We start from the raw sequence: 24,669 nt of genomic DNA, 5'->3' as shown, positions 1-24,669 counted from the left end.
CATGCATAATTAACATTGCAGGCAATACCATGGTTATTTTGTTTCTAGTGAAAATATATGATACACCATTATCTGTTTTTGTATTGCAAGATTTTACATCGATATGGATTTAGAAATTCTTCTGCACTATTTAAACATTTTTCACTCGGAGTATTAGTTTAGATCTCCTCAACTGATCACAAATAACAAAATGCAGTAAAACAAACAAAAAAAAAAGAGACTTCCACTTCTGCATTCACTTGCGTACATTTAAAAAAGGACATTTTAAAGACACTTCTACTTCCACCTTCTCTCTTTTTACGCCTCGAAATTGGAAGAGACTTAAATCATGTTTCTTTTTTTTTACACAAGCACAACTGTAATGGCGTCAACGCGTTCAATTTGATCATCGCTGTCACAAGTGGTGGGAAATGAAACCGCCAGTCGCCAGGAGGCGAAAGCGAGCCGTTTCGCTTATTCGAACCCGCATTTCAAATGTCAGTAGAAGAAAACACTTTCACTTCCGCATTTCGACGTGAGAGAAACACCAACAACTGAGATAGCGGAACAAAAATAATTCAAATGAACCGGACGTCAAGCCCGTGCGATTTCCAGCCAGGAGGCTAAATGCAACACAACAACTCGCATGAAGACCAACGACCACATTTAGAGGCAAGTTGATTTCACGGACTATACATGCATTTCGTTTCTTTCCGGTTGATTTGCGACGAAACTTTTCGTCTTGCACTGCAGCACTTGGACATCATTTGTTGGAAGGCGAGTGTGTGAAGAATCGATTTCGATTAAAAAAAACACACACTATATACGTTGTATCTGGTTGAAATGACATGTTTATAACTTTGCGTGTGTGAGAGAAGCTGTAGTGAAGTGATTGTCATTGTAGTGGGCAAAACAATGAGTGAATTATCTCCAACTAAAATATCAAATCAAGCAAGCAAATAAGAACCCCGGTAACTTATGCGTACATCTTGTCCAACGTTTTTTTTCCGAGTCCAGTACAGGACATTTTTTTTACAGTCAAGTTGGATTCAAACTTGTCTGAATTGTTATTTCACTTTTATGTGGCATTTCCCCTTTCTTACATTCAACGTTCAAACTGCACAATGTTACAGTGGCTCACAAAAATAGGAAACATGTTGTTTATTTTTTTCCGCACCTCTGTCTTTTGGCCACCAGATGAGTCTCGTAAAGCTTTCAATATGAGTGATGCACACCTGGTTTACAGAAGTATTGTATCAGACAATAAAAGTGTTTGAACTCTTGGAAGCAACTCATTCTGCTGTCCAGATGTGGGGCACGGAAACATCACGAAACACGCAAAAAAAAAAAAAAAAAAAAACTTCATTGAGCAATCAAGCGTTACTTACAATGCTGGTTTTCCAGATGTTCTCCCTGTTGCTGCTGATTTGCTGCTTGCCACGTGGGGGCGACACATCTCCAATTAGTTGCTACAATGACCAAGGAGATGCCACCGACTGGTAAAAGCTCTGCTGATGTCCAATCTCCGTCCCAAAGGATTGCAACGCCGTAAATCTATGTAGCTTTTTAGCAATTGGTGGTGGTGGTTTGTTACAAAGCGCAATGTGACCCAAGCTGACCGAGAAGCTCATCCACATGTAGCTGTTGAAAAACTGCCTTGACAAATATGTCGGTCGATGGGACGATTCCAGTGGAGCGTCCACGCCAGCCAATCAATGAGGCCTCGCTGACATGAAGGGGAAAAAAAAAAAGCTGACAAATGTTTTGTTTTCCTTGATGACTGAGGTTTTACATGTACAAGCTGCCAAAGAAGCACGGCACACAATCGGGTTTAAACTACTTGCTGCTGGACAAGGGCAGCACCGCCTGGACGCCCGGCCAGGGGAGCATCAATGACACCACGGGAGCGCTGGGCAGGACACTCGGACAACTCTACTCGCAGGCTAAAGTACGCGCTTGATCGATCCTTCGTCCTACCCGCTCTCTCACACACTCACTAACCGCAAAAAACAGTTGTGAGAAATGTGGCTAAAGGCAGGATAGCTCAAGTCGTAATTCAAAGCGCACCTTCAGATATGCAGTGTCCCCTTATTTTTATTTTTTTGTACTCGTTCTTTTTGTCAGAATGCAGAAGTAGCGTACGTCCTTTACAACGACCAAGATCCGTCAGGGCGGAACCACAGAGGAGGACATACGAAAGGTGAGCTCCACTCGAGCAGGAGCTCCAGTTGAAGTCCTTCTGTGACCAATTTGGAACTCAAAACGTACTCGTATGTGAAAATCACTTGTCCCACCAACAAGAATAAAAATGTCATTTGTCCATTCCATCACCCCCCGCACCCCCAAAAAACATTTGTTTTTATTGTGCATATTAAATTGCTCCATGTACAGCACTTTGTATGCAACGATGGCTGTTTGAAAGTGCTCTATAAATACAGGTGACTTGACTTATTACACCACTTAAATGAAGGGCAAACAAAAATAAAAAATAGAGGAATAAAGGTACCGTGATGCCCTGGCATGTGGGCAAGAAGAGCTACATTTGAAAATGCACTTTCAGACGTTTATTGGATGGGAGAAACATTCAAGCACATGCACAAGGAGTTGGCGTAGGCTGCGACTCAGCCCCAGACTCTCGTATTCCGACTAACTCAGCACTCAGAGCCCCGCCCCTTAAAGGCATGTGTTCAACACCAATACTTAAGTACATGCAGTCATTTCACTTTATGACACCAATTTATTAATCTCCGTTCTCTTGAATTTTTTTATACAAAACAGTGCAATTCTTTTTTTATGCATTAGAAATACTGCCCCCTTGAGGTTGGAGGCATAACATGCTTCTTAATTGCATTCTGTGCCAGGGATATTATTTATTTCTTTATATATATATAAAAAATATATACATATATATATTTTTTTTTCAAGAATCCAGACATTCAATCCTATTTGCATCTATGTATTTTTTTTTCATATGGTAGGGTAACAAAGGTTCAGAAAATGGCGGTCACTGAATGAGTGAGTTGCTTTTTTTCCCCACTTGTCTTCACTCAAGGGACAAAAAGAAACTTTTTTTTTTAAAGCCGATTGTTGTCAAGCTTTGTCACGGAAGGAATTCAACCGCTAAGTCATGACATCACTCGAGAGGGAGTTCCAAACATTTGGTTGGTGGAGTTCCATGAATCTGATGCTTCTGACCAAGGAATGAGTTTCTGACCTTTTGTTGCATTTCTTTTAATGCGCGGAGGTGTGGTGCTGCTGGACAGGTCTCAGGGTTTCTGGCTGATCCACAGCACGCCTGCCTTCCCTCCAATGCGACAAGCGGAACATTACCAATACCCTGGCAGCGGCGCCACTTATGGACAGAATTACCTGTGCGTCACCTTCCCGCTGGAGCGCTTCCACACCATCGGTAAATGCCACAAAAGACAAAAAAAAAAAAAAAAAGAAGAATTAGCGCACCAAAATGAGTTTTTTTTTCTAATGCGATCCCATACGAACCTTCGACAGGCGAGCAGCTGCAAATCAATCAGCCCAACGTGTACGACTGCGACGTCCCACAATCCTTCGCGACAGCGGCACCGGCTCTGGCCGCCGTGTGCAAAAAAGGCAGCCCGCGCGTCCCAGCCACCAATCGCAGTGTCGCGCTGACGTCCAAAGGCGGTAGCGTCTTTGTCAGCTTTGCCAAGGGAGCCGCCTTCAATGACGGTAACGCAAAAGCGCATTTTTTAACTCACATTGTCATTTTCCTCCCTCCCCCGCATAAAAAAAAAATATAAGCCCCCAAAAATAGCTGAAGTCGCCCATTTAAATTTGAAGCGGACATTTTGGGGTCCATTTGATTTTCTAGGCTTCAAAGGATAACCTTCAACCCCTGAAGCCTGTTCTATTTAGCAACATGAAATTGGGTAAGGATGTCAATCTTAAGTAGACCCACAAAAAAAAAAAAAAAAATTAGGCTTGTTGTTAAGGCCATCTTCCAAAGGATAATCAAGTGTTGTCTTCCCCCCTCCCTCCCACCCTCAGAAGCCAGTTTTATTTCGCAACATGAAATTTAGTAAGGACCCACAAATAAGTCTCAAGAAGCCTGGCCTTGAAACATTCACCCATTTTGGTAGGAAGTGAACAATTGTCAGTCCGCTCTACCAGGCCAGCCATTTTTCAAAGTTGATGGATTTGCTTTTTTGACATCATCAAGCACTAAAGTTCGTTTGATGATGCAACAATACATTTGGAAAGGATGTCAATCATAAGGAGAGCCACAAAAAAGTCTCCATGCCCCAAAACACGCAGGAGGTCAGCCATTTTGGTTGGAAGTGGACATTTTAGGATCAGTTTCCCAGAGTCCTTCAAAAGAGAAATTTGTACTCGAGATTTTGCCTCAGTGCTACCAAATTTAAAGCATAAACACTTGACCAGGGGTGCCCAAGTCTGTTCATCAAGACCCAACACACCCGATTGAAATGATTAGATGATCAGAAAGCTCCGTCCGAGTGTGTCAGAGGAGGGAGACCTCGAAAACAGGCTGGACAGGGGCTCTCGAGGACTGGACTTGGGCACACCTTCAGTGGACAGATGCACGGCAGTCAAGTGCCAAAAGTGAGTCTGGGGTTTGTTTCACCTACCCATCTCCTCTTGTTTTCTCCTGCCGTAGACCTGTACCAGTTGTGGGTGGCCCCCACCCTGCAGTCGGACCTCCTTGTCCAGTTCTGGATCCACTCAGGCGGCATCCTGCCGTCCAATTGCAGCCTGGGCTGGAAGGTGCTGGACGTCACGCAGCTTTCCCCGGGCGGCGTGTTGACCTATAACAACAGCAAGGACCACTCCAAGTGGGCCGTCAGCCCTGAGCCGGTCGCGGCCGGCGGAGGTTGGATTTGCGTGGCGGACATCAACCGCAATCAGGCGGAGGAAAAGCGAGGGGGCGGCGCGCTTTGTCAGCGAGACGTCGCCGTGTGGAAAGCGTACCGGGGTGCCGCGCTCGAGTATAAGCCGTGCCAGGCTGGGGCCCAACCGGCAAATTAACAAATTGGACATTGGCGTCAAGATAAATGCTCTGATATTACTTTGGGTTTTATTGATGAATCTGTTTTTTTTCTTTTAATCTGAAATACCAGACAGATATGTAATTTATACACCCCCCCCCAAAAAAAAATCACTCTTGCAATTCCTGGAATTTTGTTGGGGGTGAAGCAAGTCAGAAAGACGTGGAAAAGAAATTGGAGCGAATGGCCCCCCAAATTAGAAATAGGTGTGGAAAATAAAAATAAAAAATAAAAAAAACATTGAGAATCCAGAATGTGGACAAAGGAACTGAAAGTTGTTGAAAATGAACACGATCATGAGATTGAAAGTGGCAAAGGAAAAGCAGGTACACTACATGTAAATAATTCCCAAAATTTGGAGATATGTGAAAAAACTCATAATATAAAATAACACAAAACTGAAAAAACAAAACAAGGTTTGGAAATACAAGTGGGAAAAAAAAACAATTTGACATACTGGCGACAAAATTGACACAATGTACACATTTTGGACAGACGTGCAACAAAATCTTGACCTCCAAAATAAATACAATTTTGTATTTTGTTAGATTTTTTTTCTTGCAAAGATGACAACATAGGTTGATGTGTGGCACCAGATGTTTTTTTTTTAATAGGCGAAGTTCAAAGTTGCTAGAAAAGTACATTTGTGTGTGCAAAAATAGGACATTTATTGGATATATTTACAAGGAGTGAAGACGACATAATTTCGTTTAAGTAAAGGGACATCAGCTCCATGTCGCTTCGGTGGCCTCGGCCTATCGAGAGGCCTCACCGGCAACGACCGCAAGAAATGCAGCCCAAGTCCCGGCACCAGGACTTTCACACACCTTGACGTACACGTTGACACAAGTTTAAAAAAAATGTTTTGTTTTCTTTGCTTCCATGGATAATGTACAAGAGACATTCAAAATTCCATACTAACAAAGCAATTTGGTGATCCATAGAAAAGCAACCCAGATTTTGAGATGTGTGTGGCAAAGAACTTGGTTAACCTGTTGGAACGTGGGGAAAAAAATGGGATACATTCAATGTAATCTCACATGCAAAATAATATTTTAGAAAAACACAAATATTTTAAAATACTAAAAAAAATGCATTTGGATCGATGCTAAAAACATGAACATACGCTGGAACATTTTTTTTCTTGTCATGAATCTAATTTTGGAGTCAGGGAAAAGAAAAAGCATATGGGGGGACAATTTGGAGATGATGGTTGGGGTGGAAAATCTCACCAAATTTGGAGACCGGTTAAAAAAAAAGATGTAGGCAGAGGAACTGAAAGATGTTGAAAATGGAGATTTCCCCCTCCCCCCAAAAAAGCAATTTTGGAGATTGCTATCAGGGGGGAAAATGTTCCCGTTTTGGTGGACAACACTTGGTATGCAGACTGGACAAACACATTCAGATCAAAAACGAACAACAAACAAAAAGTATTTGAGCATCAAAGCAACTAACGTTAAAATAAAACATGAAAAGAAAAGAATAAAAATGTCAAATGAAATTTTACAAAATAATTTGGTTTGAGCTATGGATAGAAAAAGGAATTAAAATGATTGAAAGTACAATGCATTAATATTTACTTAAAAAATGAAACATGCTTTTACAAAAACAAGATCAAATACAATTTACAGAAAATAAGAAAATGAAATTAATTTAAAAAGTACATTTGGTAAAGGCTGTATATTATATATGTATTGTATATTCATAAGATTTTTTTTCAAAAAGCAAGGAGCAAATATAAATTCAAATAAATAAAATTGCGGAGGAAAATGACATTTTCCTGACATAAAATGGGGGGGGGGGGAGGGGGGGGGGTGAACTGAAAGTGCCGTGTGCCGAGCTGCCGTCAAAAGAGAGTTCGGGCTAATCTCCTTCCCTTGGACTTGATTCGCGGATACGTGGCGGCAGTGTTTTCCGATTGGCCGGAAGCCGGTGAACCGCTGACAAACATGTCACCTGCTTTCCTCCTCAACAGGAAGTCCACGCTGGATGACGTCATGGCGTAGAAAACGTTGCCCGTGGCCGGGATCAGCAACTCTAAGGGAACAGCCGCGCCATCCACATCACTCGTAAATTGCGTGGATTTAAAAAAATACATACGGTAAATTAATCAAAATAAATAAACATGACTCAGATTCTCACAATGAAGTACTTAAGCAGATTCTTCTTTAGTACTTCACATCCCCGAGGCACACAGAAAACATTTCAAATCCCGTAACGAGTGCAGACTCTGAAATGTACTTCATTCGAGGAAGTAAAGATAAATTTTATCATCACACCATCAAAACATTTTGTGCACACAGAATATTTTTCATCTTTTAGGAAGGAGAAGGAGAAAGCGGCAGGGGATTGGGATGGAGCCCTGCGGCAAATAATCCAGACACCGAAAAGGTTTATCCAAAGCATTAATTTTGTCCCAATGAAACTCATCCTCACAGTTCAACATAGTTCCGGAGTAACCAAAGCATTGCTTTTATACTCAACAGGGCTTTGGTCCTTTAATGGAAACCACAATTATTAAAAAACAAATACGAAAAGCTTCAACACTGAATGCAGCACAAACTATGGTCTCCAAATAAAAATAATTGATAAAAAGTCAGCAAGTGAGGTGAGCTAAAATATGTCAAGGAGGCACACTGACCTCCTTGACACCAGTGACGATGTTCTTATTAGCCAGAGCTTTGCGCCATCTAGCGGCTGAGAATAGATTGCCCGGAAGAAAGCAGCAACTGGCAATGCGCCAAGAGGTGGTGTTTTTGTAAGCGCACCTTTTCCATCAGGCAGAAGTTGAATCAGCTCATAAGATGACGCCCACGCCGGGTCCTGGTTGTGCTTCTCAAGCGCCGAGGTGATGGCGGCCGGCGTCTTGTCGTTGCTCGTCACCTGAGGCCCGACAAATCCAAGTGTTCGATCAGCTTCAACTACATGATGACGATGATGATGATGATGGAGTATTGATTCGCTGAATCCGTTCAGCCCTAGAGTGAACCAGATGAGCGAGCGTCGACTAACCAGGATGCTGCGGTACAAATTGCCGTCTTGCAGATCCATGCGGATTCTGATGATGCGCATGTTGGGCCCCGAACTTTGACCCTTGCCTGCAGCGGCGGAGGCACTCGCGTTGTTGCCGCAGGAGGCTGAGCGGCGATGGGATTTGGGAGGCGTCCCGGGAGCCAGATGGAAGGCCGCCGAGTCGTTGACGGGCTGCGGCGGCGACGACGTATCCACGTCCAGACACGACACTGACGGAGATCTCATGTGCTGGAAATAAAAACAAAAACACATATTATAGGTACTATAGTTATCATTTTTTGTTGCAAATAACACGCTCCTCTAAAATACAAAACGCATGATGTTTATTTTTCCACCCCTTAAAAATTCTCCCCAAATATTCATATTTTTTGTGAGTTATTAGGGTTTTATATATATATATATATATATATTTTTTTAATTGTGCCATTTTTTCATACCATATTTTTTCTGTCTACTTTTTTTTTCTCTCAGGAATTTATCACATTTGAACAGTAATGTTTTGTCATTTTTATTGACATAAAAGTTTTTTATAGTTTTTTTTAGAACTATTTTTGTCAATTTAAAAAAATTATTTCAGGAACAGTGGTTACTAGAGTGAGCAACTTATCATCTTATCAGGTTACAGGGTGCATGAAAGGGTTAAATTTTTCTATGTAAATGTATTTTCCGACAACCCAAACTTTTCTCTCAGTAATACAAAAACAAAACTCAAAAATATGAACATTTTACAGTATTATTTGTCAATGTTGTTAAAAAAGAAAATGAAACAAACATACTGTATATGATATTTTTCAAAAAAGAGGGTCTTTCTTTTTTTTTTACCCCTTCAACATAAATTATGTTTTCTTCCATTTTTTTGTGGCTATCGTTTGTCCAAAGGGCACCTGTGGGATTCTCAGAGTCCCGAGAGAAAATCACAAGGAAAAAACAAAAGTCATCTGGATCCCGGGCGAATTGAACGATGTCCGCGCTTGCCTTGGTGAGTCTGGAGAACAGGCTGTTGACGGGCGAGGGCGAGTCGAAGTGGGCGTCGGCGTCGGCGTCGGAGGCCAGGCTGCTCCCGGAGCGACTTAAACTGGACACAAGCCGGGATCAAAAACACTCCAAGGTGGCGCATGTGGCTGGGGCTGGCTTACTCGGCGCACTGGGTGATGATGATGGCCGGCATGGTGGCGCCGCGGGAGGGCGTCGCTGACTCGCTTGGTGCTTCGATCTCATTGGACAGTCTGTAACTGAAGCCACACAAGTTGCCGTATCGTCTCAGAGTTTTTCGAGACGATGCCACATTTACAAAGTTTATGGGAGTAAAGTTTAATTGTATATATGATTTTAATTAAAAAAAAAAAAGATAAAATATAATCTTTCTTGAATAAAAGCTGTCGATTTTCAACTTCAACAAGATTACGGTAAATCATTCACAGTGAGAAAAAGCTGCTTACTTTCATGAATAAAGCTGCATATTTTGGAGGGAAAAAAAAGAAAACAAAGCTTGATCTTAAAACGAATAAAATAAATAAAATAAATAAAATCGGAATCATATCATCACTAAGATGAACATGATGTGTGTGTGTGTGTGTGCATGTATAATAGAAGTTGAATATGACTGAATTTGTACACTTTAGAAAATAAATTTCTATTTTCATGTAAAAAAAAAAGATAAATACATTGAGATATAAAAAGTAAAGATTTTTGAGTTTGAGGTGGGGGTGGGGGGGACAGTTTACCTTTGCTCATCCGTTAGAGTTGGAACACTGCGGTACCAGCGCAGGAAGGCCTCATCCTGGACCAAGACGCAGTTTTTACACGACGACTGCAGTAGTCGGATTTGAGCTAAAACCTCAAACTCCTGATGAAGAGGTTTAAAAAAAAAAAAGAATTAAAAAAAAAGTAAAAGAAGAAAAACAGAATTGATCTTATTAGCTTGCAAGCGGAACCCGCTGGTGCTGCCTGCCCTCCTTCGACATGCAAAATGTCTTTGTCAGCAAAGGCTGTGAGAATGTGAACTGGCTTGATGTACCGGCAGCACTTTCGAGACGGCAATTTAGCGTCGTGCAAATGCTTCTCAGTAGATGAAGACTTCCGCATCTGGTTTGACATCATTCCTCCTTTCTTCTTGTTGTTCTCCGTAGATCAGGACGCGGATTCCATGTGTCCCAATTTGACGTCGCAACCCTTTTAATATTTGAGACCAAACTCCTCTCCCATGTTTTTGCGTTGAGGTCAATTGAAGGTCAAATAGCAATGGTTTGACTGAAAGTTCTACTTGGATTTGTGAACTCTAAGGTGTCGTACTCTTGTTGAAATAACATTGGACGTGCGTTTGGCATGCCGGGTCTGGATGGCCAGGTGGCTAACATGGTATGAAGGCGTCAATGGCCACTCACCCGTCGGCGCTTGTCAAAATTGATGTAGCCGTTCTGCAACAACACAATATCGCCAGACATATCACCAAAAGAGCCCGACAAACAATAGTGTCCTGCGCTGGAGACGAACGGGACCAACTGACCTCCAGCCGGTCCTTGATGGCTGTGTCCAGCATGGTCAGATCAGTCAAGAATAGGCCGAGGTAGGGAACCGTACCCTGCGACGTGCCCCACTGCGTGAACCAGAACGACAGAAAACAGGCAAGGGGGGGGGGGGGAGAGAGAGACAATGACACTTAATCTTAGCAAAGGCTGCATAGCGAAATGCTAACAAATGATGCAAAATGCCATAGTGCTCATGTTTAGCATCCACCGTCAGAATTTTAGAGGCAACACATATTTGAACACAAATACACGGAGACTTGTAACAATACAAGCATACATTCTTTATCCTCCACCAAAGAAGAGCTACTTTGACGGCAACCCCCCGAGTAGTAGAAGAACAAGAAACATTTGTTTGTCTCCCTGACTGTATTGTTGAGTCAGGTGGCCAAGAAAGTCACTTCACAAGCAGCATCACAGCATATTATAGGATTGTTTTTGACTGCTATTCAAAATCAACATCCCTTATTTTATGTTTAACAACTCCACAAAACGTTGTTGTGCAGCACACATTTAGTAGATTCATTGAATTTTGTTGCTGTTGCTTTTTAAACTGTTTTCTGTGGGCTGCTTTGTTGCTCCTGAATTTCTCCTCTGCATATGAACAATGGATGATTTTATCATACGGTCCTTTTTTTCATTTTAATTTAAAAAAAATTTTAATCGTTTGAATCATTTAGACTCACTCACCCTGGCGTGTTTGTTGTTGATGTTGTTATTGTCCAGGTTGGCGAACTTGGATGTGCCTTCCTACACAAAACACAAAAAGAAACAAAACACATTAATTTAGTACTCACGACACTGACAAGTGATTTTTTCCCATGGAAATGAATAACAATGCTATGAATCCATTACAGCCTCCCTGCCAAAAAAAAAAAAAAAGTTGCAATGCAAAAAAATATCACTCCATAGTAGTTCACTTGATAAAAACACACAGTACAGGAATCATTCAAAAGAATTTCACAGTTTTTGTCACAATGCATCGATCGGATGGCCGTTGCCTCTGATGTACCCACCTTGTCCACCAGGAGGCAGCAAAACACAGACAGATGGATATACTGTCCATTGATAGGTCAAAACTGCTGTTCATCGGTCTGGCAATAATATTACTCATTTTATGCAGAGGATAAAGAAAATACCTCACAAATGGTATTGGATTAATATATGACATAACGTCTCATCACCTCCTTAAGCAGCTCTCGGCTCTGCGAGTAGTTGTCCTTGTCTGAGAAGATCTCGCACAGCTCCTCGTACTTCCTCATTGCCTCCCTGTAAATGATGGAAATTATATTGAAGATGAATAGCGCGGAACGGTGGTGGATTGGCACGTCTGCCTCACCGTAAAAAATTAAAAAAAACAAATAAATAACAATAAATCAAAGAAAAAAAAATCAAGCAGCAAAAGGAATTCGTCCAAAAATACGTTTGTCAATATTTGTACAGATCAATTAGAATCACGTGCTGAGGATAGTTTGCAAACAGATGGGGGCGATATTGACCCGGCACAGTCAAACGCACACGCACACGCACACACACACACACACACATATGCTGGTACCTGTCGGTGTCCTGCCAGGTTCTCCTGAGGCGGTGGATGGGGTTGCTCTGCAGTGCCGACACGATGGCGTACAGTGAAGAGAAGTTCTTCCTGGCACGGCAGGCCTTTTTAAGGCATATGCACGCACACACACAGACACACACACACACACACACAAAGTAATGTACAGCAGAGCACGTGTGTGTGCGTATGTGTGAAAAGTTCCACAGTGTATGTGAGGTGCTCAAAAATGCAAGACTGGGACTAAACCTGAGTGGAAACAACATTGTGGATCGACTACTTAAAAGGAGCCAGTGGGGGTGTTAAATGATGAATCAAGGGCGGATGGTTGTACAGATCGATGACTGTGCACACCTGGGCCACGGCGATCCACTTCTCCAGCAGCCTGGCCGGCCGCTGGCCGCCGGCACCGCTCAGGCACGAGGCGAGCACGGCGTTGGCCAGACGGTTGAACTGGCGGACGGTGGCCCGCACGGACCGGCACGCGCCCTCGCGACCTTTCTTGTCACGCTGAGACCACAGCGAGCCCAGGCAGTGATACGGCACCAGCCGCACAAACAGATCCTGACGCGCGCACACGCATACATAGCACATTTGATTTAGGGGGCACAGCGGGTGAAAGTGTGTGTACGCTTGGGACTCAAATGAATCCAAAGCCCAAAAATACGTTCCACCACAGGAGTCCTTTAGTCTCACCGTTTCGATGCGGGTGAGCTGATCAGCAACGACGGCCGACGGAAAGCCCAGGATGGCGGCGGCCTCGAACTCGCGCAGGTTTCGTGACGACGGGCGGGTGGCCAAGGTCACGTCTGCCGGGGGTTGGAAGAACATCAGTATTACAACACTACAAAACATGGTTGCAATTAGGGCTCGAGCGATGCGGATTTTCGGAGTCTCGTGCAGATTCCAAATCCTGACAAAAATAAAAATAAAAAATCCGATAACCGATTCACTTCAAAAATATCAAATGAACAGAATAACGTACTTCGGTTTGTAATGCTCATAACAATAAATACATCAATTACAGTCGGAACATTTCACGACTTCACTTCTGTGTCTTTTGTAATATGTTCATGCGGGTTAAAAAACGTGGTTTTTGTGTGTGTGTGTGTGTGTGTTGCAACCTCGATATGTGTCGTCGGGCAGCAGCGCTTTCTCGCTGAGCTCCTCGGCCAAGCTGAGGAAGCGAGCGCGGAGGTCGGCGGCAAACGGCGAGTCTTGAGGCAGAAGCGGTGCTAGTCGCAGGAGACGCGAAGGATCCTTCAGGCCGCGGAAGTCCTCAGGGTACTCGGACAGCCACGCGCCGAATACCGAGCACACAGCTCTGCGGGGGAAGGGGATGGCGCATGTTACATTAGGGACACTCGTGCAAGCGGTTTGCCTTCCTGAAATATGTTGATTGACTCTGCCAAAGCGATTCATTCATTCATTTCACTTGCTCATGGACAGAAGGGACTCGGAATGCGACAAACAGGAAAACCCCTGTTTGTCGCGGCAGATATGCTCCAAATCAGCTTGCAATAGATGCGGAAAGGAAAATATAAATATATATACATATATATATATATATATATGTATATATGTATATATATATACATGGGCGGCCCGGTAGTCCAGTGGTTAGCACGTCGGCTTCACAGTGCAGAGGTACCGGGTTCGATTCCAGCTCCGGCCTCCCTGTGTGGAGTTTGCATGTTCTCCCCGGGCCTGCGTGGGTTTTCTCCGGGTGCTCCGGTTTCCTCCCACATTCCAAAAACATGCGTGGCAGGCTGATTGAACACTCTAAATTGTCCCTAGTTGTGAGTGCGAATGGTTGTTCGTTTCTGTGTGCCCTGCGATTGGCTGGCAACCGATTCAGGGTGTCCCCCGCCTACTGCCCGAAGACAGCTGGGATAGGCTCCAGCACCCCCCGCGACCCTAGTGAGGACCAAGCGGCTCGGAAGATGAATGAATGAATATATATACCATAAAAGCATTGCATATTGAAACACCAAAATGTTCAACTAAAATTTGATGCTAGCTTAATGCTAACCTATAATGTGAGACTCCACCGACAAGCTAACAGAAGTTAGCATACGGGGTTCTGTGCCTCTTCTTGTTGCTGTTCAATATAGTGCATGTCTTGCAGTCGAGCTCAGTACTGCCCCATGTCGTGTTGTGGCACAATTAGGTACTACGCCAAGATTCACGCAACTCAAAATGATAGCTTGCCTTCATACAGTTCTGTTCAGGGGCTGAAATTTGGAGGACAATTTCAAGTTCACAACAAAAGGATTCATTGATAATCAAAATAGTTGCTGCTTCATTTGAGAATCAATGAATTTCCGATAAATTAAATAACACTTGCACCTTGAGACACCGAGAAGAACAGACCTGTTGAAGGATTTCCTCAACTGGCCTTCGTCGCCGTCGGCAGGCGGTTTCTCCAACCTGCATACGCAAGCATGTGAGTGAGGCTTCGTCTGTGTCGGGGGGTCGCTACCGAAATCGCAAGACGCCTACCGGTCGGTGAGGATGTCTAAAACTCTCTGCGTGGACGTGAAGGAGCGATAGGTCGCCAGGAAGATGGTGACGAAGGACGGGTCGCCCAAGGCGAAGGAGCGAAGCAGGTGCAGTGTCAGCTTCTCCTCCGTGCCCGCCTTCACGCACTGGCAGCGTGAAATGCACGACTGCTTTGCCACGGTAACCGATAAAGCAAAACAACACACAGCAAGACATTACATCTCACACAAACACACTGATATCTAAACCCCTCTCACGCACTGCTCAATTTTCTTCACTCCCATCCAATACTGACCGACCTACAGTTTAACGCTCTCACACACACACTATTGAAATTCTTTTGCGCACGCAAAACTAAAAGGAACACCGTCACACACACAGGTGAAATTCTCTCACACAATTTACACAAATTTACAAAATACAAAATACAAAACATTTTTTTGCTCGCGTGCACAAGTGAAACTCTCTACTTTTTTTTTTTTGCTAATAAACACTCCCGAAATACTCTCATTTCTTCCCCTCAGACGGAAGTAAAAAGAAAAAAAATCACACGTTAATTTTCCTTCAGGGCGGCCCGGTAGTCCAGTGGTTAGCACGTCGGCTTCACAGTGCAGTGGTACCGGGTTCGATTCCAGCTCCGGCCTCCCTGTGTGGAGTTTGCATGTTCTCCCCGGGCCTGCGTGGGTTTTCTCCGGGTGCTCCGGTTTCCTCCCACATTCCAAAAATATGCATGGCAGGCTGATTGAACGCTCTAAATTGTCCCTAGGTGTGAGTGTGAGTGCGAATGGTTGTTCGTCTCTGTGTGCCCTGCGATTGGCTGGCAACCGATTCAGGGTGTCCCCCGCCTACTGCCCAAAGACAGCTGGGATAGGCTCCAGCACCCCCGCGACCCTAATGAGGATCAAGCGGCTCGGAAGATGAATGAATGAATGAATAATTTTCCTTCACTCATATTCACTGATGAAATGCTTTTACACATTACTGAAAAGCTCTCACATAAACTGCAACATTCTGAACACACACACACACACACACACAAGTGAAATCCTCTCACATATTTTCTTACCGTGGGGGACCCGGCCACTTGTTTGATCACCACTGTGTAGATGAGACCGTCCTCTTCCTCCTCCACTACTGTGGACTACACATACACACACATATAATAAACAGTGCACAATTTTGTGATCGGAGAAACAACCCCCCCCCACCCAAAAGAGCAGTCTGTGGCCTCACCAGATCCAGAGGACAGTACCACGTCGTCTTCATGGGCGACGACTCCACCTGAGCCACCCAAACACAATCAGCGAATCAGAGATTCAGAGCGTGGCACACTTTGTTTTTTTGCACATTTTTGCACAAGTGGGCCTTTTATCCCTTTTAACTATACAGACAAGTTTGAGCAATTCTGAGTTCCGCGCCTGCAGTGCAGTACAAAGACACGACCGCTCTCTGCTCCGTTGCTCTGTGTTCCTCCTCCATCACCGCGTGTGTTCAAGTCGCAGTTGTTCAAAGGTTTTCAATTCCCCTAACATCTCGTATCGTTTGGGTTAGCCCACTGATGGCTCTTCTCTTTTTATGTTAGCATTAAGCTAACAGACTTTGGTTCTTATGTGCTTTTGTTGAACGTTTTTTTGTTGACATGTGCAACGTTGAATATGCTTTTGTTTTGCATGTCAATCTCACAGGGAACTTGAAAAGCTGGCAAAGAGCTGTCAATCATTTTGACAGACACTTCCTGCACAACACAACCGCGGCTGTTAGACAACAAGGAAGACATAAAACTTTTATTTATTTGATTTATTTCTTTTTTTAAACGCAGCTATCTGAACTTGTTTGGAAGTACAGCGTGGGTGTACTTTTGCCACACATGAGTCAGAAACAAAAGGCGGCTGGCTGCCTGGCGAGTCAACAGTGAGCAGCGTCTTAGCAACACTCTCCAAACAAATGCTTTGCCTTCCACACACACACACACACACATACTCGCCCTTTTGAACGATCACGATGATGAATGAGACACATTGGGCGGCTTTTTGACAGTTAGCCGCGGCAAAAACACAACGGCTTCTGTTAACCATAGGCAGGGGGACTACGCATGGGTCGGATATCACATTGTGACTAAATGGAAAAAGGGAGAACAAAAAAGGGAAAGAGCAAAATCAGATAACAAGATGGCGGATACAAACAGCCCAAAGGAGTTCCCTCGGCGAGGAGTCGAGCCACTGCACCCAAGACACGTGGGAGAGACGACGGTCGTTTGGGTTGGCATGGCAACGCCTCGGAACAGCTGGATCAAGTCAGGGCTTCCCTGCTTCAGCTGCTGCCGGCGTGAGCCCACCCCACGTAAGTGCAAGAAGAGGGATGGATGAAAGCCGGACTTTTTCCAAAAGCAGTGCAGCCCGACGACCGACCAATCTTGAAAAGTGGCTGCACGCCACACGGCGGTTGAGCGGCATTGGGTTGTGACGCGTGACCTCTACCGTGACCTCTACCGTTTTGTTTGCTTTCCAACAATTGCCTAAATTTGAGCAAAGCTCAAAAGCAGGCCTCCCGGTATGTGTGACAACACAAAAACCAGTTTTTCAACTCACCGCCTCTGCGCAAACGCAACTTTTGGGATTGGATCTCACACATCCAAGAAGCCCACAAACACAAACGCGCTGCACTCAAAAGCTCCACAAAGAGACACGCAAGTGCACACGCACCCATGGGGGGGGGGGGGCACTGACCTTTGGTCTGGCAAGTCCAGACAGGAAGCAGCAGCGTAGCTTCCTGGAAACGTTCAAGATGGGGGCGCAGCGGCTCTTTGCATTTGCGCGCCGGGCGATCTCCCTCATGCATCTGACAGGCCCTCCGCTTCCGAGGCGACTTGCTGACACAAACGCTCCGACCGCTTAGTCGGGACTCACGGTACGCACACCTGAGGCAAAGTCCCCGCCTGTACCTGACCCCGCCCCCAACACCCCCCACCTGCCTGCCTGCTTATGCTTTGGCACACCCTTTCTACACACATGCACTTCTACACACACACACGTACAAACACACAAGCACAAACACGACAAGATATTTACCGGGCCACTTTTTTTTTTTAAACAAAAAAATTTGATACGCTTAAGTACGCACACAAAAGTAGTCAATTTTACAAATATGAGGTGTCGGGAAAATAACTGAGTGTAGTCAAATACAACAATAAGTCCAGAGCAAATTTCTGCTTGTATACTCCGTCGGAAGCATGTTTATAGCGCCAGGCGCATTTTCCACACAAAAGTCTCTCCCTCTAGTATCATTTAGCTCAGGGGTGTCCAAACTTTTTGCCAAGGGGGCCAGATTTTATGTGGTAAAATGTCGGGGGGCCCACCTTGGCTGACATTCTTTACATTGAACAACAATATTGTTCAACAAATTTTAGTAAGCCAGTCTGTTTCACGTTTCCATTTTTATTTTAATTTCAACAATCTTAAGAATTTCTTCTGGTTCATTTGAAACAGGTATATCACATGCAACTGCTTATTCACTTGACTTTTTCTTAAACAGAAGTCTCCTGAGTGCAAATTGATTGATTTGAAACATAAAATGTATCACCATGACTTTTCAATAGTCACAAAACCTTTGACTCGAACAACGGGGAAATGACCAAGCAATACACATATCCACAACTGCAAGGATCATTTGAAATATGACATCAGTCAATATAAACACGGAGTGATGTCTTGTTAACTCGTGAGTGATGCCCTCTAGTGTCTAAATGCTATTACTCATTTAGTGAATGCTATTACTCATTTAGCCACTAGAGGGAAGCAGTACTCTATGAAACATCACTCCCCAGTCTACGAGACCTCAATCAATGCAACACGTGTTCCATTGCGCCCAACCTGCGGGCCAGACGGCACCGATTTTATGACGGGGGCCGAGGGCCGGATGAAATTCGACCGCGGGCCGGATTTGGCCCCCGGGCCGGACTTTGGACATGCCTGATTTAGCTCAATTGTCACTTGGTATTAAAATCTAGCAAATAAACAACAATAAGGTTCGGTTTGTGATCTGGTGTGATCTTTATTTGTTGTATGGATGCACCACCTAGTGGCTTAAAGGCTGCCGTTTTGTGTACTCACTGATTTGATGTTGTGACTCTTCTTTCAAGACAAAATTAGGATATGGCGCTTCCCCAAAACAAAAAGGAACTTGGGTCGAATCAAAGTTCAGCACTTAAGCAGCGGGCGGGCAGCAATAAACATCCCAATTCGACCAGAAATCATTCATTCATTCATCTTCCGTAGCGCTTGATCCTCACTAGGGTCGCGGGGGGTGCTGAAGCCCATCCCAGCCGTCTCCGGGCAGTAGGCGGGGGACACCCTGAATCGGTTGCCAGCCAATCGCAGGGCACACATAGACGAACAACCATCCACGCTCACACTCACACCGAGGGACAATTTAGTGTTCAATCAGCCTGCCACGCATGTTTTTGGAATGTGGGAGGAAACCGGAGCACCCGGAGAAAACCCACGCAGGCCCGGGGAGAACATGCAAACTCCACACAGGGAGGCCGGAGCTGGAATCGAACCCGGTACCTCTGCACTGTGAAGCCGACGTGCTAACCACTGGAGTACCGGGCCGCCTCGACCAGAAATCAAGAAGAAGAAAAAGACAGCAACAGAAAGTTCTTTGGTGCGTTATAACAAACACACAGCAGCACTCTTGCCTTGTAGATTGCGAGTCTTTTTTTTTTTTAAAGCCACGATTTCATGTATCGTGTACACATGACGTGCGAGGTGAAGATTTGTATTGATCACATTGCGTGAACAAGAAATCTGAAAATTGCACGAAATGAATGGCACGCATAATAAACATGCTGAATTATTTGTTTTTTTAAAAAAAATGCAATTGCTGATTATTTTGTATTTATGCAGTATGGCAATGGAGCGCATTTTTATCAGTGGTTCCGCGATATATGACGATGGCAAGGAGTGGAAGTCTTTCACGAGCCACCATCGACATGTCGTTTGTTGTTTCTTGTCGCGAGCCGCAGCACAAAATTGGCACAGGAAGTGCAAAATAAGAGCCGACAAACACAGGAAGCAGGACGCCCGGCCGTGCTCTTGCCGTTCCCCTTCGTCCTCCACTCTACTTGCGTCAGTCAACGCAGCAACGTGCGCTGCAGACAATAGATAGATGGATCGTTCCTCTACAGTAGAAAATGCCTTTGCACAACCCCCCCCGTAGCCTAAAAATTTGCCCAGGCCCCCACAGATAACAGACTCAGCAACACAAAATAGCACAACAAATCCAAACCATGCCATTTCCTCAATTCCTTAATAGTTACCACGTTTTTGACATTTTTTGTCTTCCAACAGATCATTCCGATATGCACTGAAAAAAAAACAAACCCGTGAGTTGTAACTACATCTTCTGAGGTCAGCCATTGTGCGTGTTTGTGTGTTTTTTCATAAAGGAGGTTCCCCAGGCACACCGGCTTCCTTCCTGCTCATCTTGCCAGCCTTTCATCCAGCAAGGCTCTATCTGCTCTCCGCTACATCTAACATGCTCTATTCCCAGAAAATTTTTCAGATCGAGCGGGCCAATCAGGAACTGCTGTGCCAGATACTCAGAGGACTTCAGAGTTTGTACGCTCATGAAAAATCTGGAAAGCTATGAACATGGAAAATACATTTCATATTTTCAATCTCAAACAACCACGTAGGAAACTTAGCTTAGCTTAATACAAACAACAACAATATAAAAATTCAATTGACAGGCTCGCGGGGGGGTATCGGTGTCTCGTGGTAGTATCGCCATTTTAGTAAGCGATATTTGTACACAAGCGGCGTAGCAGCACGTGTAAACAACATCCAACTCAGGCAAATGTTCTTCATATTCTCCGAAAAGCTACAAAATTACGACAGCTTTCTAAGTCATGTGTAGTAGTTGTGAAAATCTTCTTCATTTGGGCCACCATGAGTACTATACTGCCCCCAGTGGCCAAATCCCACATTGCTGACGCTTTAAGTGATTCTGTTCTATTTATTGATCTTATTATGATCAGTTTTTAATCAAATACAATCTGAGAGAGCGCTATTTTCCTGACAAAAACACAAGGGTGTGCTTACTGTGCTAGTTTGGAATGGAAGCTATGTCAAACAATCCCTGCGTGGTCCCACCGCAAGCGAATTTCGCGTTGCCAAACATTGTCATTCAAGTCCAGCGAGCAGCCGTATCGGATTCCATTTTTGAGGCGGTGCCGTGAAAGTCGATCCCGCTGTGAACTCAAACTGTTGCCGTCGGCCCGCCTGAAGCCACCACATTCATTCATTATTGAGCGCACGGCCAGAGATGAGACGGCGAGGAAAGGAAGGCTGCTTGGAGGCACAGCCCACGTGGGAAAGAAAAAGCTAACGCGACAGATATTATGATCTTATTCGACACCCCTAAACAATTATTCTCCCCAACTTTGGACACTCAACTACTTCCACATTTCTCAACTGATACAAACCACATATTTCCTTCTCCCCGAATTTTACTTTCAAAGAATTCACCATTTTCCACCCCAAAATTCGCCATTCATTCCCAATGAGACATTAAACAAACAAACAAACAAAAAGTTCCACATCTTTCCCATTCAAATTCACAATAATCTGCTTATCTTTTTTTAACTTGTTTTTAATTAATTTATCATCAATCATCAAATAAATTGGTCATATCAATTATTTGGGATTTCTATGAGACACAGCAATCAGTCAACAATTAACTTATTTAACTTATTAAAAATAAGACTCTGATTCACTGGAACACGTTTACAAAATGTTCCCATGCAGCCGCATTTCCAAATGATGGCTCCATCTTTGCCTTTTAAGCACGGATTGACATCAGCCTACTCGTCATCAGGCAGGTAAACATTAACAGAGTTCCAAAGCGGTAGTGGGAAGTTGACACATGCGGTCAAGCTTCTCACTCGCTCCCTTTTGGTATTTTGCTCCGCTTGTACAAACGGCAAAGCGTCCCACATTTAGTCATTAGAATCGGTAATGAGCTCAGCGCTGGCTTCTTTAGGGAGTGGTGCTAGTGAGGCCTAATTGATTGCAAAACGCCTCCAATCGGAACTCACCTGCAGAGTGGCGTGCGGGTCGCCTGAGGGGTCGCCGCAGAGAGGCCGGTAAGCGAGAAGGGGGACTGCGCTGGACTCGCACCCCGGCAGGTCATAGCCACCTGCTCGCATGTGACGGGGCAACATGCTGACAAACGCAGCTGCAAAACACACACACACAGGTCAGAAGCACACTGACACAGTGGAAATTTCAAATCCTGTCCTGTTAGAATAAACAAATGGATTTTTAAAATAATATTAAGCCGCTGTCCAAATGTACGACTGACAGATGTTGAGGCCCTAATGGAGGATTTCTCTCTCAGTGAAAATGTGAACGACGATTCCCTTCTGTGCTCGCTTTTGTCCGAATCATCAGATTCGTCTTCAGAGGCCACGCATGTTGACAAATATATATAAATCAGCATGTATTGTATTGTATTGTATTGTATTGTATTGTATTGTATTGTAAATACACAAGCTATTGAAAGACGTAGACATTGCTCCTTTTCTTTTTTTTCTCTTTTCATTCAACATTTTTGGCCCACAGGGGGAAAAAAAAGCCACCACTTCCAGTGCAGTCTGTCTATTTGGATGCTTAGCTCAGCACAGCTCTTCAGGCTCAGGCTGGGTTTTGATGAACACTTAGCCTTAGAGCACGACTGTGATTTCATGTTGGTCGTCGTGATGATGCTCCTCCGAGAGTCAAGTATTTCTGGAGGTGCTAATTTATGTCTAAAGTTTGACAAGCACTGATTTAGCTCACTGCAATTAGCAAAGGGTGAATCTTAGCCGCCATCTTTTTTCAATTGCTTGTGGTGTTTTATTTTTCTTCCTTGTTTTCCAAACACGTTCAAAAATGACTTGGGAAACTGTGCCGAGAGGCTAAGGAAGAGTAAAAAAATAAATAAATAAAGGGGCGGGGGGGGGGGGGGCTCCTCCCACAACGAAATGGCGTCTGTCTTGCCGCTAGCAAGTATCCTGGCAATCCCAACATCCCGTTGTGTCATTTTTCATGGTTTGCATCTGCATTTCTACCGGCCGCAGCTTTTTTGGGGGTTGTTTTTTTTTTTCCTTTTGCCAACGGCCGTGTACACGGCTGGAGGCCAGCCCAGACCTCCGTTTGTCGGTTGGTCATCCAGCCTTGAATGAATAGCCGCTATTCATTTGCGGGCAAACAGCTCCCAGATGATTCAGTGTGTACACACAACACAACACAGCTAGTTGAGAGCCCAGCATCAGCGTTGCACTATTGTTGGTGTATTTGGAAAGGACAAAATATATAGTGTAAATATTTTTCCCCCCATCTTGTCCGATCTCAATTACCACCACAATTTTTTGAAATCTTTTTTTATATTGCCAGTTTTATAGTAGGGAATATCTATGATCCACTGAATCGTTATTGAGTCCAATCCAGGTTAAAATACCTGCATCAGGATCAGATTATTTTTATTAGAACCAATCTGATTCAATCTATAAACCCAAAGTATACCATCATATACTCAAGGCTGTAGTAATGGTATCGGATATCAAATAGTGGCATCAACCCATCCCCATTTTAAAGCATCTAATGCAAAAATTTAATTATTTGTATATTTTAAAACAAAATGAAAAAGACCAAATAAAAATATGAAAACAACAATAGTAAAACTATTTTAGTCATCTGTACATCTACTGTAGAAGAATATGAAATAAGAGTGAATTCATTCCGTGTTTTAGCAAGTATGGAGGTCCCAAAGTAAACAAACCACCCCGGCGTTAACATCTTTGCAACTTGCAAATGTGCATGGAAACACCTGACCCTGATCGGCTGATATGTCACACACATTTGTGCCACGTCTGTTCCGGTTAATATGCTTGCTCAGAGAAGATCACTAATTGACCCAAAATTGACCACGATCACCAATTCCGATCCAATTTTTCTCATGCAAAACAGTCAAAATGTCCACACGCACACCTGTAACCAGGTGACAGTAGTCCCAGCCCTGCTGGTAAACTGCAGTCAAGCAAGCAGTAAACCTTGAACAAACATAAACGTCCAAGATCACATAAGTCACTCAACGGAGGAAAACGTAGTAGGCTAGTTACAGTCAATTCGACAGCTCGTATTGCAAAAACTCGCAAGTCAGGCCACTCGTATCTCACGGCATCGTCTTGCATCTCCTGGCTATTCTTTCCAAGTCGGGTTTTCCACGTACGGTCATGTGACCGCGACAAGGACGTGGTGACAGCAAACGTGATGAAAAGAGGAAGAGGGAACCAAAGAAGGAAGCGAGCGGCTCAACTTACAACATGTGTAGCTCGGCCTCACGAAGAGCTGCTGGATGCGGTTGGCCGACTGCACCACCGCGGTCGCGGCCGCGGCGACGAGAGAGTCGCGCCCATCCGAAACTCGAAACTGTCGTTGTCAGGAAGGGAGGGCAGGGGGTGTTTGCTCGCTCGCGGGGTGAAGGTGGGGTGGGGGGCGTAGTCGACCGCCTCTCCCTGCTTGCCTGCCGCACCTCCGTCCTCTATCTACACGGCCGTCTCGCCTGTGCGAGCAGCTGATAGGCGACCGAGTGACTCTGACTCACTTTCTCTCTCTCTCTCTCCTTCCCTCCCTCCACCCCTGCTCACGGTGACGTCACAGCTGCTGGCAACAGCGTCGCCACCAAGCAAGCAAACATTAGGAGGCGCTAACACATTGATGCTGACTATCTTCAGCAACGCGTGCTCAATTTCAAGATCGATTTTTTAAAAATACTTCCTCTGGCTTCCTCCAGCAGAAAAAGACAACAAAAAAAGCGTTCGACTCAAGTGGTTGCAATGAATCGATCTCACTTTGGGTTTCTTCCCCGCTCAAAAAACACATTCGTTTTGAAAGAAATGATGGGAAAAAAAATGACATGGTGTGCTCGAGGTAAGCATGTTGAGAGAGAGGCTCGCAGTTGAAAGATTCTTGGTTCAAATCTCACATGGATT

General features: G+C 44.4%; 2 protein-coding genes across 6 annotated transcripts; one reads left to right on the top strand and one right to left on the bottom strand.

Annotated features, from left to right (window-relative positions):
* Window positions 1-498: 498 nt before the first annotated feature.
* Window positions 499-5,557, top strand: dnase2 (deoxyribonuclease II, lysosomal). Of its 2 annotated transcripts, none has more exons than XM_052065229.1 (6): window positions 499-651; window positions 1,765-1,927; window positions 2,104-2,179; window positions 3,224-3,388; window positions 3,487-3,684; window positions 4,631-5,557. In XM_052065229.1, the coding sequence occupies exons 2-6, from the start codon at window positions 1,772-1,774 to the stop codon at window positions 4,996-4,998; spliced, it is 963 nt and encodes a 320-aa protein (XP_051921189.1). In that variant the 5' UTR covers window positions 499-651; window positions 1,765-1,771; the 3' UTR covers window positions 4,999-5,557. The 2 variants fall into 2 exon arrangements, with proteins under 2 accessions (XP_051921189.1, XP_051921188.1); XM_052065228.1 differs by having other exon boundaries at window positions 499-1,478.
* Window positions 5,558-6,268: 711 nt separating this feature from the next.
* On the bottom strand, window positions 6,269-24,270 carry rgl2 (ral guanine nucleotide dissociation stimulator-like 2). Of its 4 annotated transcripts, none has more exons than XM_052065049.1 (20): window positions 23,998-24,270; window positions 21,733-21,872; window positions 15,870-15,917; window positions 15,703-15,777; window positions 14,637-14,806; window positions 14,508-14,564; window positions 13,259-13,458; window positions 12,831-12,943; window positions 12,489-12,698; window positions 12,135-12,238; window positions 11,761-11,845; window positions 11,267-11,326; window positions 10,558-10,647; window positions 10,436-10,468; window positions 9,776-9,897; window positions 9,188-9,283; window positions 9,027-9,126; window positions 8,031-8,279; window positions 7,787-7,901; window positions 6,269-7,055 (listed from the first exon to the last, which is right to left on the bottom strand). In XM_052065049.1, exons 2-20 carry the CDS (start codon window positions 21,856-21,858, stop codon window positions 6,865-6,867), a joined length of 2,244 nt encoding a protein of 747 aa, XP_051921009.1. In that variant the 5' UTR covers window positions 21,859-21,872; window positions 23,998-24,270; the 3' UTR covers window positions 6,269-6,864. The 4 variants fall into 4 exon arrangements, with proteins under 4 accessions (XP_051921009.1, XP_051921010.1, XP_051921011.1 ...); XM_052065050.1 differs by having other exon boundaries at window positions 14,637-14,803; window positions 23,998-24,269; XM_052065051.1 differs by lacking the exons at window positions 21,733-21,872; window positions 23,998-24,270 and adding an exon at window positions 17,363-17,556.
* Between the last annotated feature and the right edge of the window lie 399 nt (window positions 24,271-24,669).

The sequence above is a fragment of the Hippocampus zosterae genome, chromosome 5 (assembly GCF_025434085.1).
Source record: "Hippocampus zosterae strain Florida chromosome 5, ASM2543408v3, whole genome shotgun sequence".
NCBI lineage: Eukaryota > Metazoa > Chordata > Actinopteri > Syngnathiformes > Syngnathidae > Hippocampus > Hippocampus zosterae.
This window is presented reverse-complemented; position numbering and strand designations above follow the sequence as displayed.

What these genes read in the sequence shown, in the direction of transcription:
- dnase2 (XM_052065228.1), top strand. Translation starts at nt 1,207, where the DNA reads ATGCACACCTGGTTTACAGAAGTATTGTATCAGACAATAAAAGTGTTT. An exon ending in CAAGGAGATGCCACCGACTG is followed by an intron (nt 1,479 to 1,764) that starts GTAAAAGCTCTG and finishes TTGATGACTGAG; the next exon opens with GTTTTACATGTACAAGCTGC. An exon ending in GGGAGCCGCCTTCAATGACG is followed by an intron (nt 3,685 to 4,630) that starts GTAACGCAAAAG and finishes CTCCTGCCGTAG; the next exon opens with ACCTGTACCAGTTGTGGGTG.
- rgl2 (XM_052065049.1), bottom strand. Translation starts at nt 21,858, where the DNA reads ATGTTGCCCCGTCACATGCGAGCAGGTGGCTATGACCTGCCGGGGTGC. An exon ending in GGTACTGTCCTCTGGATCTG is followed by an intron (nt 15,778 to 15,869) that starts GTGAGGCCACAG and finishes GTGTATGTGTAG; the next exon opens with TCCACAGTAGTGGAGGAGGA. An exon ending in GCCCGACGACACATATCGAG is followed by an intron (nt 12,944 to 13,258) that starts GTTGCAACACAC and finishes AACCCCCGGCAG; the next exon opens with ACGTGACCTTGGCCACCCGC.